The sequence below is a fragment of the Vidua macroura genome, chromosome 2 (assembly GCF_024509145.1).
Source record: "Vidua macroura isolate BioBank_ID:100142 chromosome 2, ASM2450914v1, whole genome shotgun sequence".
Classification (NCBI taxonomy): domain Eukaryota; kingdom Metazoa; phylum Chordata; class Aves; order Passeriformes; family Viduidae; genus Vidua; species Vidua macroura.
In genome coordinates this window covers 74,665,826-74,683,126 of record NC_071572.1, presented here as the reverse complement: position 1 = coordinate 74,683,126, position 17,301 = coordinate 74,665,826, and the positions used below count along the sequence as shown (strand labels likewise).

The window sequence follows — 17,301 nt, the reverse complement described above, 5'->3', positions numbered from 1 at the left end:
AAATAAATGCCTACTGGGCCTGAAATTAGTGAGAAACAACTAGAACTCACACTTGGGATGCCTCTGCAGAGAGAGAGAGAGATTTCAGATACAGAGCTGGGAATAGAAGTGCTGAGTAATATGATGACTATTCCACAGTCACATGTGGTTCAAGCCCATCTGCTAGGGAATAATTTCTGAGGCATGTCACATTCATCTTTGCGCTGAGGGATTTAGCATCTGTCCTGTAGTCTGTGTGAAGGAAAGAGACTCCCAGGACTGTGTGCTGTGACAGCAGCCAAAAGGAGCAAGACAAAAGCATGGCTGAAACCTGCATACTGGTAGTAAGCCTATCGTCTTCATAGTTTCTAGCAGCTCCAGGTTTACTCTCTAGTTGGCAAGTGTGTATACACTGTCTCTTTTTGCTTTGTTCTAGTTTTTCGTCGTTTTGCTGATAATTCTCCTGGCAGAGCTGATATTAGTCATTTTATTCTTTGTTTATATGGATAAGGTAAGCAAATATGCCATATAGATTAATTATCTTTAGTAGCATGTAAACCAGGTTTAGCTTTTTCTTTGATAAAGGTGTGTGGCTTCTCCTGGACCTTCACTTAGGTGAAAGTTTAACCTTGAGATTTTGGCTGTCTATTGTAAGCTGCTTCTGAAGGGGCAGGAGGAAGTGATGAGGAGAACAAGCAGGAGACAAATCCCTGAAATAAAACCATGGTCCAGAGCTTCTCTTTTTGTCTTGTCCTGAAATCTTAGATAGCCTTCAACATGTTTAATGTCTGCAAGAAGCCAATCATCTTGTAGTCGTGGGTTGTGGAAGGTCCTGCTTAAAACCGTATAGCTTCTTGGAACAGGACTGGAGGAGAGAGGCATGAGATATTCACAGGTTATTCCAAATGCCACCAGTTGTTTCACTTGACTGGGCAGTCCCAGAGTGTTTGGCGTGAGTGCAGAATGGATCAAGGGATAGTTTCTCATAAAGCCCATCTGTAAGAATCTGCTATCTCATAACGACTAAGTGAAGTAGGCACAACTGGCTGGCCCATCAGATACATAACACTGCAGAAGTGACTGGGGAACTGGAGACCTTTGCTAAACACAGGGCAGAACCTTACAGTATGATTATGTCCAGACTTATTCTAAAACAGCTCCTCCCAGACCTTTATCTCTTCTCAGGTTGTCATTATGATGCCTGCTACTTTCAGGGAACTGAGGTGAACTGCTGATTTTGACTGGGTTATAAAAGAGGGTTAAAACAGATCTTAAGAAATCATTGACCTTTATGCCACGACCATAATCCTTTCTCTTCTACCAGCTCACTACTGTCAGAGGCAAGGTACATTCCTACCTGCATCCAGTACTCTGGGCTCAGACTGAAATTAATACAAGAAATGGGACATCTCAGATATCCTGTTAAGCATTCCAACTTTGTCTTCTAAAGAAAGAAGTGCACATTTGAAAGTCATAAGTCCTACAAGCTTGCTCCCACAAAGAGAAAAACAATAATGTCTTTTTTCAACTGATTTTGTACTGGCTATTCACTATGGCCTGCCTGAACCCATGCAAGGATAACTCTGCTAAGGTTGGGAAGCTGGGACTCTGGTTTTATGATATTAGCAAATTAAAGCAGGCCACAGGTTAAGGCAGGAGAGGTTGCTGTGGGGTATTGCCAACAGCTGCCTCTGGCAGGGTTAGCGCAAGCTCAGCAGATAGATGCTGTTCATGTTCAGTTAGTTTGAATCAGATGATGACTGTATGATGGATTTTTAGCAGAGGTCTCCTATCTCAAGAGAATTAACCCACTGTTTTGCAATCTGAGGGAGAGACTAGGCCTTGGCAGCTGCTTACAAGTCCCAATGATTTGTGAGAGTCCTGAAGCATTTTATCCATATTAGGTTTGTGGTGAGAGAAGGTAAAAGATGGACATTCTATATGTGTGTCTGTACCATTTAGTCCTTTCCTCTGAACAGCAGTGCATTGACTTCCTCTATCTTCTACATGATGCAGGTCAGTGAGAGTGCAAAGAAGGATTTGAAGGAAGGTATGAAGCTATACAATTCAGAAAATAATATTGGACTGAAAAATGCATGGAATATCATTCAAGCAGAGGTAACATATTTTCTCAATAGTAAAAAAGTAATGATTTGGTCATCAAGGCTGCTGCAGTGGCATCTATGCCTAGTCTAAAAAACGGCTAATGCAGGTTTTGATTTCTGATTTTGCTCTCTTGAACATCCAGGGAATACTGTGAAACCCAGGAGTACTGTGAAACTCAGGATCAAAGTGTATTCTGTAAGGTGAAAGATGCTCACCTGTCTGGGATTCTCTGTGGCTATCACAGGGATAGAGATGATCTGTAAGAGCAGAGAGGCAGCAAAACCTGCATAGGTGGCACTGCAGCTCTGGCAGGATTTTGGTTTTAGCAGTTGTGGGCTTATTACCTTGTTTTGGTGTTTGGGCTCATGTCTCTGGGACAAGATTTGGGTCTGGAGCCATTTATTTTCTTTGGTTTTGTTTTCTCTTTTTTTTTTTCAATATTTGCTTTAGGTTATCAGCAACCACAGAATACCTTAAAACTACAAAAGTGTTTTGGTGGCCTTTTTGAAAATGCAGAGTGGTTTAGTGGAAATAAAAGTTTGTGGTGGTGCGTGATTTAGAAATCGTGCTAGTTGATTTATTAATCCTTTACTTCTGCACAGATGAAATGCTGTGGTGTGAATGACTATACGGATTGGTACCCAGTGCTGGGAGAAAACATTGTTCCAGACCGATGTTGTATGGAAAACTCCCAAGACTGTGGACGGAACTCTACTGAATCACTGTGGAAAACGGTAAGGCTCGCTTTGCCCAGATCAAGTCTTAGGTAGGGGTGGGAAGGAACGAAATAGAAATGAAAGTACATGAAAGAAAATGTGACTTTGGGGTTTCAATTTTCATCTTTCATCATTTCAGGGATGTTATGAGAAAGTTATGAGCTGGTTTGATGACAATAAGCATGTCCTCGGTTCGATTGGGATGTGTGTCCTCATAATGCAGGTAATACTGGTCTGATGTTTTTCAACATGGCTTTGATTTGCTGTCAACATTCTTGAGTCTGCTGTGTGAAAAGTAATGCTCAACTGCTTTGAGTTGGAATATTATTTCAAAAATGTCAGATTTGTTTTATGAGTTCATTTAAGGCCACATGCTCAGAAAGGAAGCAGATCAGTAATTGGTCCTGCAAAGAAGACATGCTGCACTGCTATTTGCTTGCCCATGTTTTGACTTCAGGGTACCTCTTTGGAGTTCCCATATCTGTTACACTGTCCTTTCAGGAACTGGTTGATTTTTCATTTTGAAAGCAAGTTCTAGAAATTACCAAAATTAGTCAAATCATGGCCACTGAACTGAGGAGGTCAATGTGTTTTAAAAAAGTAAGTTCAGAAGTATCATAATAATAGGTTAAGATTTTGGGGTTCTTGCTCTGGGGAAGTGGTCATGGCACCAAGCTTGCCAGAGTTCAAGCATTTGTACAATGCTCTCAGGCACACAGTGTGATTTTTGTTATCCTGTGCAGGGCCAGGAGTTGGACTCAATGATCCTTGTGGGTCCCTTCAGAATATTCTGATTCTATCACTGCCATACTTTTGGGGGAGAATATCAGAATCTGATCTTTTCATTCACAGTTACCTGACTAAACAAGCACAAGTTGTTGGGTCAAAGGGAAGAGTAACTTGTATGTACTGATTCCAAAAAATTGTTGCATGTATAACAAAGAACCCTGAGAGCTTTTTGCCTCCATCTGTGCTCTGACAGATACAACCCCGGACACCACTATGTGCCTGAACAACGTACAGTCATATTTACTGCTCAGTGTTGAAGCTTGAGACATATGGCTAGTGTAGAATGACTGTTCAAGCTACAGCTGGGCCATGAACACAGGTCAGCAGTGCAGTTTTGGCAGCCTTCCTGTACTAAAGCCCTTATTGTTTGTTTTCCTTCAGATTCTTGGCATGGCCTTCTCTATGACACTATTCCAGCAGATTCACAGGACTGGCAAAAAATATGATGCCTAAAGCCTCAGAAACATTATCACATCAACCCTTCTGTCTCATCATAAAATGAACACAAAGAATGACTGCAAGGAGCATCACGCCTAGCCCTGCTGAGGAAATCCGTCCCATTGACAGATCCACTTCGTTGTTACTTGTCCAGTTATTATCACAACTTATTTGACTCTTTTTTTTTCTTCTGTCTCACATTTGCCATTTATTTGCCAAAGAGGGGGGAAACTCCCCAAACAAATGGATTTTCTACACAAAATCATAAATCTGCTCTAAGAATGTTTCTTAACTTAAGAAAATGTTTTGCTCTACTAATCCATGCTATATGTGCAAAAATTATGTGTGTTTGACTTCAAGGGAGAATTCTTCAAAGTCTTCCATTAGGTTTTCAACCCTTATGTCTGATTTACTGGAAGACTCAGAAAAGCCACTCTTAACTGAGAGTCCTAGGAATTGGAGCTGCTTTGCTTTGCAGCTTCTTGTACCTTACGGTGTATACTTTTTTATTATGATAATGATGATTATTATTATGATGGATATAGCTTAGAATTTAGTTGCCTGACTTATAACTTCTTACTGTTTTTGGTTTTACACATCTATTGTACATTAATTTGGGAACCGCTGTGCGATCTCCAGAGGACGTGTTTTGCAAAGTTGACAGTAGGTGCGGGCAAAGACATAACTTTTCTCAAGTCCATGGGGAGGCAGCACCTACCTTTATCAGGGCCTTGATGCCCTTACTGTAACAAAGGTATTTGCTTTAAAATCAGAGACTCTTCCCTCAGATGGAATGCAAAACCTTCCCATTGGACCAGATGATGAGCTTCCTACTTCTTCGAGGCAAAGTTCCAATGCCTTTACTCACCCAAAGCAGTGCCTGGCTGCTTTATGTCATGCTACTTTGAAAGCTAAAAGCACTGACTAAAAAGTTAATGGCAGCACAAAGGAGAGAGATTGCAGTCTGACCTACTGGCAGCACACTTCACTGTGTTGTCTGCTTCAAAAAGTTTGCCCAAGGCATGGCAATCTGCTGGATGTGAAGGAAGGGGATGGCAATTTGATGGCACCATTATCATGCCATGGCCTTTGTTGTAGGGATTTCCTCAGGCTAAAGACAGCTGTCTCCCTGAGCTAGAGAAGACAGTTTGATTATGAGTGACCAGATGATGCAGGAAAGGGGCAATTTCCAGAACGGCACTTGGAGATGATCTGTATTGGCACACTTTCAGTAGAGAATTGTTTTTTGCTGACAGATCGCCAAGTTCATCCACTGGGGTAGTTTACTCAATGCATATTTTTGCCAACATTCCTGTTAGAAAACTTGAACGTGTATTTCTCCACTTTGAATGCTTCTTCAATGCAAGGGTCCCCCACTTACCGTTGTTACAGGTTTTTGCTGTTTTGTGAAGGAAGAAGGAAAGGCTCAGACCATGGAGGATGCTCTGATTAAACTTCAATCAGGGCTTGACTCAGCCCTAAAAGAAACACTGCTTTTTGCATGGAGAGCTGTCAGAAGTGACCTTCAAAGGTTACCTCATCCAATGTCACTCTCAAAGAGGTATTGAGACATAGGTGAGATGGGGTTCACTATGACATTATTGGGCTGAGTTTCAGAAACTGTTGAGGATGAAGATTTTGTGCCTTTCAGAGCCATGCCATCTCAAACTACTCCTCTGGTAAACAAGATTCTATTACTGTCCAGTCTGAATATTCATACTTCAAGCTCTACAAAGATGTAATTTTCATTGTATCATTCAGCCTATCTTTTTCCTTGTGGGCTGAAATAGCTGTTGAGCCACTTTATATCTGGGAGGTTTTAGTCCCCTCTTTATCTTCCTAATAAGTCCTGTGTGCATCTGTACATCTGGCAGCAACAGTGTTTTGTGTGGCCTACGTGTCACTTTTTTGAGTTCCTATGAAATCAGTGTGACAGGAAGGAGTGTGAATGTGTGGGAGATAGAGATGAATTTAGGGGTTGCAGTGAAGAAGAAGGTTACTATTCTTAGAGCACAGCCCTTGCCCATATGAGCACAATGCCCAAATTTCACAGGGCTCTGGTTTCCCTCTGAAGCAGACAAGGCCATATGGGTTCAGCTATTTCACTTGGATAGCCTTTGAAGGAGTCAGGGAAGAAGCAGAGGGAAAGCACAGAAACTGAATCCAGTTTTACTTCCATTTCTAACAAAAATTGGGACCAGGAGCATCTGAGCCTCACTGGAGATGGCTGTTCCATGTTGAAGAAGGGGCTCTGATGCCCAGTGTATCTGCTGCTACATGTAAGACTGTATCCAAAGTTGCTAAGATGTGTTCCCATTTTTGCAAGACAAGACAGGATGGTTTTCGTCTGATGGCTCCACTGCATTCTCTCTTTGGGCAGAGGTGCTTAGCTTTCTCTAGATTTTCTGGTGCTCAAAAAGAGCCAGGTGCAGGGCTGAGTAGGAGCATCATCTCTGTCCTTTTGGGTCGCACAGTGGTACCTGCCGCATCTTACATTTTAATCTGCAGTCAGTTTTTGTACAAAAATGGTAAAATATATTAGTGAAAGTAATAAGGAAATAAAAGATGTTTATGAGTAACTCAGAGATGAAATGTGTAGTTGCAAACTCAGCTACTTTGCCTTCCATCCAAACTTATTTTTCTAGAATGCTTCATTCCATTTCATGATCTAGAAGCATAGATCCTGAAATCTTTTTTTAATGACTACTTTAGGTATTTTAAGCACAGTATTAAGTGAGATAGTTACATGAGCTTCATGTATTCATCTCTATGAGGCCACCTACAGGAGAGGAGTCAAAAGCAGGACTGATTTGTGTCTCTAGCTGACTCTCTGATGTGGGAGGTGATGACAGACATCCTCAAAGAAGCAGAAGGGTAATACCACTTTCCAGGCAGTAAAAAAACAGCTCTGGAAAGTGTGAGGTTGCAGCAGTCAGTTTGTCAGAGAAGGCACTAATTGTCCTGTAAACTGGTCAAAGGGAGCTTTGACTCATGTATGTATGCACTTTTTTTTGCTTATGCTGGTGGGTGGCTGCCTGTGTGTTTTCCCCAAATGTCACTCTGATTATTTAACTATAAGTTTTTAGCATGTTTTTAAATAAAAACTGATACTGAGTAAAAGTATCTTTAATATACACAAATACTGATTTGTATAAATGCATACCTCCCTGTATCTCTAATTCATGAAAGCACAGTTCAAGTCTGTGAAAGTGCTGTTTTTCTGAGTGTTCCTTCAGACTGTAGCACACCTGCTGTCTTACTGTCCTTCATGCTCGGGAGCTGCCATAGAACTTAGGCAGAGACAAAACAGGAGAACTGCCCAAAGAAGCTCTGTTTGAAAACTGATGAAGTGTGAATTAGCAGTGAATTCTGCTCACTCCTGGTCATACCAAGGCTGTTTGTTACGGGAAGCCCAGGTGGAAGGCACTCAAAAAAAGTGCCCATAGCTAAGTAGCCTGTGAAATGCTAAAAGACAATGACATAAATGTCTCTGAGATGACAGAAGATGCCTTGGATATGTCATGCTTTGAGTTCCTGGACTATGACTACGTTAAGCCAACTCTCCTATCCTGTATCCATGCACTCCATTTCTATGCATGAAATACAAACTCACACACAGGGAGGGTGCAAGCACAGAAGGCAGCCAGACTGATCCTTGTGGTCTTTCCTGGATGACATGTCGGTCAGACATAGAAAAGGCAAGGAGGAAAAGGATGTTTTCCCAGCAGATGGTTCTTGGGAGCAGCATGGAATAGGCCACACATAATTCTGATGTAACTTCTTTCCATAAGCTGAGCAGCTTCATCCTGTAGCTGGCATGGGGAAACCTGGAGATGTTTGCCTCTGGGCCAGCCATCTGTTGTGCAGTAGAGAGTAGACGCTAAGAAACAACATGCCATTCCCACCGGGTGATGTTTGCACCAGTGTTTCTTCTATGCAATACTTACTTTCGCCTTTATATAAAAGATTTTTACTAGGATGATATAAAAATAAAGGATTTTTTAAAAGGTGCCTCTTTCAGCTCATTTGTCTCCTAACTCCACCACCAAAACTGAAAAGAGACCAAACAAACAAAAAAAAAAAAAAATCCAAAAGGTGACTCACAGAGATCTATTCCAGCTCCACTGCACCTGAAATCGAGAGCTCTTGAAGTGTTTCATTTGTGAAAAGATTCATCTCCCCTGCCTCCACACCACCTTCCCTAGTCCTCTCTCATCCTTCAAAGCAGTATTAAAACAGAAAAAGGTGTGAAAAATCCCCAAATAATGGAAAAATTATTTTAGGAGCCTGATACAGGAAAGAGATTGCAAGGGTCACAGAGAACACAGAATAGCTGAAGTGAGGACAAAATAGTAGAGAGCTTGAAAGACATTCAGAGGACACTGAGAAGTCTTAGACAAAATGTGAACACTGATTAACACTCGGGTAGAGAATGATTACAGAATAGCCCTCCAAATGCCAAGAAAGTAGAAGATTGGCTGAAAAATCCTCAGATGAAACAGGAGCCAAGCAGAAGTGAACAAAGCAATGGAGAGTCTGAAAGATATTTTGAGTGCATACACTAGCCTCAGGGAAGGGAAGAAAGTCTGTAAGTGCTCAAGAAAACAAAATGCAGCAGTGTCAGAGGCCAAGAAAGAAAGAGATAAGGCAAAGAACCACCTCAGAGAATACAGAAGAGGCTCAGTGATAACAAGAAAGTATCAAAGCTATTAAAGGAGCTCCAGACTACTCACTAGTACCAAGGGTGGCCTGAAAAGAAGATTAAAAAAAAAAAAAAAAAAAAAAAAAGCAGGGGGGAGAAAGATTGATAGAGCCCCAAAGAGTAGCATCAAAGAAGGGAAAATCAGCCAAAAATCTGTAAAAACTCAGAGAACACAAAGTAGCCACAAAGAGGCAAAGAAACTAGCAGAAAGCTTGAAAGAACTATGATGAAGACACAAGAGACTTTAACAATAACAAGAAAGTATCAGATTTTCTGAAAGTGCCCTAGGAGTGTATGCCTGCAGCTGGTAAGAGAGGATAGAGGCTAAAAGAGCAACAGAAAATATCCTTGGAGAAGAGAAGGAACAAGCATGAAGGCTGAAAAAGTCCCAGGAGAAAGAAGAGAAGCCACTGAGATGCCATGAACCTTGAAGGCAGACTAAAACAGCCCCAGAAAATCCAGTCAAACTTCAGAAAGAGGGGCTGAAGAGTGAGTGGGATATGAAACAAGCAGAAAGACTGAAAGTGCTCCAAAATCCCCTTAGTGAGAAGAAAGAGGAAACTGAAAGACAACCAAAGCAGCTTTGGAGAGGCTAGGGAAGAAGTGGTGAGGTTCGGAGAGTCCCAAATAACAAAGTAGCCTTGCAGATACTGAGAGATTGATTAAAAGAAAGCGGGAAAGAACCTCAGAGAAGAAAGTAGCATAAAGTCTGCAAATGCGAAGGATAACAAAGATTAGCCTCAGAAAGATGGAAAAAGGTAGGCAAGAAAGAGACCCAGAGATCATACAGTAGCCTTGGAGAGGTGAGAAAATACAGCAGAAAGACTGAAAGAACCTTGAGAGAGCAGAGAGTAGCTTCAGAGAGACCAAGAAAAAAGCAGATGTTAAAGGAGTCCAAGGAGGGCCCACAGTACCACTGGAGGGCCACAAAAGGAGGAGAGACACTAGAAGAACCCCACTGCATGCAGAGTATCCTTAGGGCAAGCTTTCCCAGTTAGGCTGGAAAGCCCATTGGAAAACATGCTCTCATCCTTGTTCCTCAAAGCAGGGGTCCATTGCCATAAAAGCCTCTGTCTGCAACAGTGGCTGTGCAGTCAGGTCTTAACCCACGGATTGGAGGCTCTCCTGCCCAAGCTTTACTTTTCCACTGACAGGACCAAGGAGAACAGTGCCTGGGCTCCAGTGCCCTGTAGCCACTCTTGGTGTGCCTAAGGTCTCCCTTGACAGTAACACTGGCACACACATGGAGAAGCAGGCCAAAGTCTAGACATGCCTTCATGCTCTTTGCAACAGCCCCAAATCTGACCTCCCTGCAATCAGAAGGTCATGTGAGGTATAAACAAGGTAGGTGGATGCCCCTGTACCCTGTAGAAGGCATGTCCCAGCAGTGTCCCAGCACTGGCTCAGGCATGGTGCAAATGCAGCTTGTTGTGGTGCATCCCTTGGCAGTTCAGAGCATCCTGAGGTAAACAGTGGGGTGGTGAGTACATGGATTACAGCTCAGATGCATGTGTGTGTGCACATTTGAGTTATGGGAATGTGCTGTAGCTGTGTGGAAGCCCGACTGTGCATACACCAGAGAGACTCCAGAGATTTTTTCTCAGTTTGTAGCAGGTTGACCCTCACCCACAGCTAAGCACCACACAGTATCTCACTCACTTCCCCCTGAAAACAACAGCAGTATGGGGAGAGCAAAAGTGAGGAAGCTCACAGGCTGAGATAAATACAGTTTATTAACTGAAGGAAAGAGGAAGGGAAAAAAGAGTGATGCAAAAGCAGACTGATGTCCAGTCAGTCTCTGAGCAACAGCTGCCTTCCCAAAATCTCTCTCTCCTCAATTTCTGTTACTGTGTATGAATATTGTAGGGCATACAGTATCATATGGGTGAGTTTAGGTCAGCTGTCCTGCTTGTGTCCCCTCCAAATTCTCAAATACTCCTGAGGGGAGCTGAGTGGGAGTAAGAGAAAGCTTTGATGCTGTGCAAGCAGTGCTCAGCAATAGCCAGCACACAGGTATGTTACCAGGGCTTGGTTTAGTTACAAATCCCAAATGCACCATCATACAGTCTGCTACAAAGAAAATTATCCCAGCCAGACCCCAGTACACTCTTAAACATCACTTGAGTGCTGGTGGATGGAGACATCATGAGGATCAAGAGAGATCTGGAATGCAATTTTACCTCTTCTTCTTATGACTGCCTATCCTCCTCCGACTTCCCAGACAGTCTCCCAACCACACAGTTTGCAGTGTGGCATCATCTCTGATCATCCCAATCTTGCTTACCACATTCCCCAGGCACAGGAGAAACTATAGGTACTTGCTTCTGCTGCCTAATGTAACTGGACTCAAAAGTACTCTTTGAGTACTCAAAAGTACTCAAATTCTCCTCTCTCTTCAGAGATAATCCAGCCTGGCTTAGGCAGCAAACATGGACAAACTGTTCCCTACATAAATGTTATTCACTAGGAGGTGAGGTGGACAGGGATGCCATATCCAGACATTGAACAAGGTTGCAAGTAATCCCTGCATCCTTTCCTAGGCTGCAATGAACTGAGTGAAAGAGGAGTGCATCAGGCTATGGACAAGTCTTTTTTCTCTATGTAAAGAACTAACGTGTATATTCAAATCTCAAGCTGATGGAGTCCATTGCAGACACGTACATAGAAACAAACACTATGCATACTCCACCTAGGAAGGTGTTAGGGGTTAGGCCTTCCCTTCCCTTCCCTTCCCTTCCCTTCCCTTCCCTTCCCTTCCCTTCCCTTCCCTTCCCTTCCCTTCCCTTCCCTTCCCTTCCCTTCCCTTCCCTTCCCTTCCCTTCCCTTCCCTTCCCTTCCCTTCCCTTCCCTTCCCTTCCCTTCCCTTCCCTTCCCTTCCCTTCCCTTCCCTTCCCTTCCCTTCCCTTCCCTTCCCTTCCCTTCCCAGAACTTCCCTTCCCTTCCCTTCCCTTCCCTTCCCTTCCCTTCCCTTCCCTTCCCTTCCCTTCCCTTCCCTTCCCTTCCCTTCCCTTCCCAGAACTTCCCTTCCCTTCCCAGAACTTCCCTTCCCAGAACTTCCCTTCCCAGAACTTCCCTTCCCTTCCCAGAACTTCCCTTCCCTTCCCAGAACTTCTCTTCCCTTCCCTTCCCGGAACTTCCCTTCCCAGAACTTCCCTTCCCTTTCTCTCAGGTAATTTTCTCCCCATTTGTTGCTCTGGAGATGATGAATGGACAATACTTATGAGAGGAAAGATTTTGCTGGATGTCTTGGAATTCCATTGAAATGGTCCTGGGGGAGGAGGGGGGAAGGGGTGCAGTTGGAGAAGAAGGGGTGCTAGTTGCTGGGGAATGAGCTCTCTGGCTGGGGCGTTTCTCTTGGGAAATGCAGAAATACTGTGAGAGGTCAGGGGGTTTACTGAGACTTGGCTGGGAGTCAGGGGCTGGACTCAGCCCCTTCTGCTCTCAGTAACTGGAGGGGAGAGCGGTCACTTGTGGTGTGGGGAGGGGACACCTGTGTTTCCCTAGATGGGGCTGCACTGTGGTTTGCTACATACAAGCGTGCCACCTGGAGTGGCACTGAGACGGCTGCTCCCTGTAAGTTTTGCAAGGGGAGCCCTCTCCCTCTTGGCCCTCACTTGAGCTGCCACTGCCACGAGGAGAGAGGCGGCTGAGCTGACGCCACAGCGCCCCCTGCAGGCGCGGAGAAAGCACCGCACCTGCCCTGCCCGGCCGGGAGCCAGCAGCGCCCCTGCCGGCCGTGACTGGAACTGCACCGAAGGGGAGAATGCCTGATAGCCAAGAAAAAGCTGTTCGTGGGTTCCTGGTTTTGTTTGGTGTTGCTGCTGTTGTGGTTGTTTGTTTGCCTTGTTATATATATTATAGTAAAGAACTGTTATTAATTTTCCCTTATCTCTTCCTGAAAGCCCTGTTATTTCAATGTTTTAATGATTTGGAGGGAAGGGGGTCATATTTTCCATTCCTGGAAGCTTCCCGCCTTCATGGGCAGACACCTGTCTCTTAAACCAGGAAGTAGGGTGATGAGTGAAGTTCAATCATTAGAACAACACAGAGGGAGCAGCACTGCAGGGTCAGTGAGAACCAGCCCCATGCAGCTGTTCATGTGTCATACCTGAGAAATCGTGCTGGTGCTGGCAGAGTCACTGGTTTTGAGGATATCTCATTCTCTGTTTGACTCAGGTAAACAGTCATTATGCAATGCTCCACTTAGCAATGCTGTGTCAGCCTAGAAAAGGTAGGAGTCAAAAACTGGTGCAGGTATTAAAGTGTTCTTCCTCATGGGTCTTCTATGTTCATCTCCAGAGAGAAACAAATAAACTAAAATCTCTCTGCTTTCTGCACCTGCTACAAATGCATCTATTTGTATTTAAAGTCTCTTAATGTCACCTGAAGATGTGGAAACTTCCTGGACTCCTCCTCCCTGCAGAAAAAAACTCAAAAAACCAACAGCAACAAAAACAAACAAACAAACCCTCAAAACCCCACAAAACAACAATAACAAAAAAAAATCCAGGAATGATGGAGCTCAGTCTATTCATAAAAGGAGACAGGCAACTGGCAATTTTAAGCAATCAAGTAATAGTGAAGTATTGGATATGAAAGTAAGACAACCAGAGGGAAAAAGAACATCTAGGAATATGAAAGAAAAGTGAAAGGAGACAAGGAAGTCTCTAGGGTGTGGGTTTTATTCTCCATTAATGAGGTGTAGAACATGTACTGCTTGGGACAATGGCTTTCATTCACTATCACAAAAAAAAAAAAAAAAAAAACAAAAAAACAAAACCAAAAAACATGGAAGAATGGAGATGTTCCCAGACCTTTTCCATCTCCCGCAGAGTGCAGAATAGGCATAGCTGGGGAAAGCACAGCAGGAACAGGGCTAGAAAAGGATCTCCTAGCAAACAGAAGGATGCAGGAGACTCAGGTTAAGAAAAATCACCTGACACATCTAACAGCTCCTTGAACAACAAATCAAGAGGATGTAGACTTTTCAAGGAAAGAATATAAAATAATATTCTTCTATATATTCCTCCACATCTCAAGACCAATGCCATATTTGAAGTGGACAGCTATGGCCTCCAGATGTGATGCTCTGTAATAAGCAGAGTATTTCCTCAATCTCTTCTCTTGCCTCTGGGCAACTGCATTTGTGAGTGTACAAGTTTGTGGATACCACAGGTGTCACATGCATCCTACAATTTCCTTTATGCTGCGATATACATGCCCACCATAAAATCTTAACATTTTCTGAAAAGTTGCAAAACACTGTCAGTATTTTCTTTTCATGGCGCAGTCATTGTACTGTTATGAGGAGAGTCTTGGGGGGCATGACATGTTTATATTTTATTCCTTCTTTGGTTGTTCTGTTTGGTTTCTGCTTACTTTCAGTTAATGTTGACAGAATTACATGTCATTATCATTTACATTATCATTCAGTTGCATATATGTAACATTACACTGATTATTAAAAATTAATCTACTATGAAATGGCAAATACCAAAGAATCACCCATTTTCCCCTCTTGGAGAATGTATAATGGCAGTTTATGTTCCTTGTCTTTTCTTAGTTGATACACTCAAGGGCAGAGAGCAGCTCTTCAGAAGGACACAGACAAGCTGGAGGAGTGGGCTCAGAGGCACTATATGAAACTGAAAATGAAAAAAGGCAAAATTCTGCACCTGGGAAGAAATAATGCCCAGCAACCAATATGTGTTAGGAAATGGTGAGCAGCTATTCTGAAATGCAACATGGTCCTGATAGATGGAAAGCTAGATGTGATCCCACAGTGTGCCCTGGAGGCAGTGGGGGACAACTGCACCCTTGGCTATAAAATAGCAGGACCATATTCAGGATCTCAAAAGAAAGGAATACTAGGATTTTTTTAATCCTGTCTAAAATACTGCATCCAGTTTGAGGCTCATCAATATGCGAAAGGCTGATAAAATTTATCAACTGAAGCAATTTCAGCAGAGGAGCACCAAGACACTCAGGAGGCCGGAGCACTTGTCCTGTGAGGAAAAACTGATGGACCTGGGCTTGGTTAGCCTGGAGAAGGCTTGGGTGAGAGCAACTAACTGCAATATTCCAACAGAAGATTCCTTCTGCAGAGGTTAAGAAGACTAGGCCAGGGTCCTCACAGTAGTGCATGGTGGTAGGAAAAGAGGCAGAAGGCTTAATCTGTGATGAGAGGATATAGGGAAAGTTTTTTTATACTGATGATAGTCAACTATCAAGCACTGGAAGAGGTTGGCTAGAGAGGTTGCGCAGTCTGTGTCCTTGTAGGTTTCAATACCTAACTAGATACAGTCCTGAACAAAATTACCTGATCTCATAGCTGACTCTGATTTAATCAGGAGGTTGTGCTAGTTTATATTGTAAAATGGTTTGGGTTGGAAGAAACCCTAAAGATCATCTAGTTCCAATCCCCCTGCCATGGGCAGGGACACATTCCACTGGACCAGGTTGCTCAGACCCCTACCCAACCCATCCTTGAACACTTCCAAGTGTCACAATGAGGTCTCCCTGGAACCACCTCTTCTCCAGGCTAACAGCCCCAACTCTCTCCATTTGTCTATGGAAAAGGGGTGCTCCAGCCCTCTGAACATCTTTGTGGCCCTCTTCAAAGATGACCAAGGTGCATTCCAACTTGAATCCTCTTTTAATGCCCTAATACAATTAAAGAAGCACTATCCTACGGTAATTGACTGTAATTTCCCTCTGTTTCAGGTAGCTTTTACCAGCTTGGAGATGCTGTGCCTGTTATTTTACTGCCCAGGGAAAGGCACTGCCAGGAAGACTGAGGGAGGTCACCTCACAAGGTTACACTGAAAGAGTCAATGTGCACAAATTGCAACACAAGAAATTCTGGAATGGACAGAAGGACAAAAGCTTCTTGGCCTTGAAAACAGCTCAGCAGACATGCTTGGAAAGGAAAATAAAAAGTTTGAATGAGGAACTGAGCAACTTAATCTAGATTTTAAGTAAGGCCTGCTTTGGTAAGGAGACTGGATTAAAGAACTTCACCAGTCCTTTCAAACCTAAATTCTTCTGTGATCCTACAATTTATGTACCAGGCAGTACCAGGGAGTTCTCTCTTTCACTTCTATTTCACCATTCCCTGTGAGAACGGGTTTGTAACTCAAGTAATGTGGCCAAGCCTCTCCACTTTCTGCCTTTTTGCTGCTTGAAGTAGGGGCTGATGAAAATCAATTAATGCGGTTATGTCTTCTTCAGATAGGCTGCTAGTCTGCACACAGTACAGCACATATCCACAGAAATGTTTGGATTTGAAAGGGTTTTATGTTGTTGTCACCATAAGGAGTCTGGCATTCGCATGTAGCTTCCTAAGAACACAGTCTCATAACAGGCTACATTTTCAGTGCAGTGAAGACATTCTGATCTCAAGAGAGGTTTACGCTCCATTATTAATTATCAGTCTGAACATACAAAGAAAGGGAAGAAACATACAACAAAAATCTCAACTCTATCCCACACCTTAGGGCATAGCAGTAGAAACCTCTTTAAAACTTCTGGCTGCTAGAAAGCTGTGCATTGTGCTACTGTAACTTCACATACACAAATTCTGCAAAAAGCATGACCCTTATTTTAAAAATACACAACAGACAGTAATAGCAATAGAAATAAATGACTCAAAGAGGCCCACATTAGACTTAAAGCATTGTCAGCATCTTTTCATTAAAAAGAAAAGATGTTCAACAGACATTTAGCAGCTAAGGTGGTAACAGAATCCTTCCTTGCTTCTAGCCTCTGTACAGATCCATAAAGCAAGGCAGGATATGTCCCAACAAACTTCATGTGATTTCCAACAATGTCAATACAAATAACATACTTGAAAAAGATGGCTCTACCTCCAGAAAACTCCTTTATTCCAGAAGCATTATATTCATGCCAGTGAAATACCTCCAACTGGTCCTAGACCTGCTGCTGCTGCTGCTTCCAGACCTCATTGTGGCATAGAGCTGCTCACAGGCCCCGAGCGCCTGCAGCAGCCTCTTACTGCTGCCCTCTTTGCTCTGTGTGACCTACACCGTGCACGGTGTGATGGTCACATCTGCTGCCGTGCCTGGCACCAGCACGGTGTCACAGCTCTGGTACCACAAGGGACTGGCACCGGTACTGGTACTGGAACTAGCACTGGGATGGTTATTGTTACTGGTCCTGGCACTGGAACTGAAACTGTGACTGGCACTAATACTGGACTGGGCCTGGTACTCGTGCAGCTACAGGGAGAGGTACCCGAACAGCTACTGGTACCAGAACTGGAACTGGGATTGCTACTGGATATAGTACTGATACTGGTGCTTGCACTGGGACTGGAACTGAGCCTGGTTTTAGTACTGGTAAAGGTACTTGGGCTGTTTTTGGAATTGGGACTGATGCTGAAACTGGGACTGGGCCTCGTAAAGGTACTGGTATTGGTACTGGCACTGGGCCTGGTATTCGTACTGGTACAGGTACTTGGACTAGTTTTGGAACGGGGACTGGTGCTGGAACAGGGACTGGTGCTCGGATTGGAACTGGTGCTGGTACTGGCACACAGGCAGTGGCAATGAT

The 17,301-nt window shown here is 43.5% G+C and overlaps 1 protein-coding gene across 1 annotated transcript in view; it reads left to right on the top strand.

Moving 5' to 3' along the window:
* The window catches only part of TSPAN9 (tetraspanin 9), a 92,419-nt gene extending 84,381 nt beyond the window's left edge, over positions 1 to 8,038 (top strand). Inside the window, 5 exon segments of the mRNA XM_053970694.1 lie at positions 416 to 490; positions 1,996 to 2,097; positions 2,688 to 2,819; positions 2,941 to 3,024; positions 3,972 to 8,038. Coding sequence (XP_053826669.1) covers positions 416 to 490; positions 1,996 to 2,097; positions 2,688 to 2,819; positions 2,941 to 3,024; positions 3,972 to 4,043 — 465 coding nt within the window. The 3' untranslated portion in view covers positions 4,044 to 8,038.
* Positions 8,039 to 17,301: the final 9,263 nt, after the last annotated feature.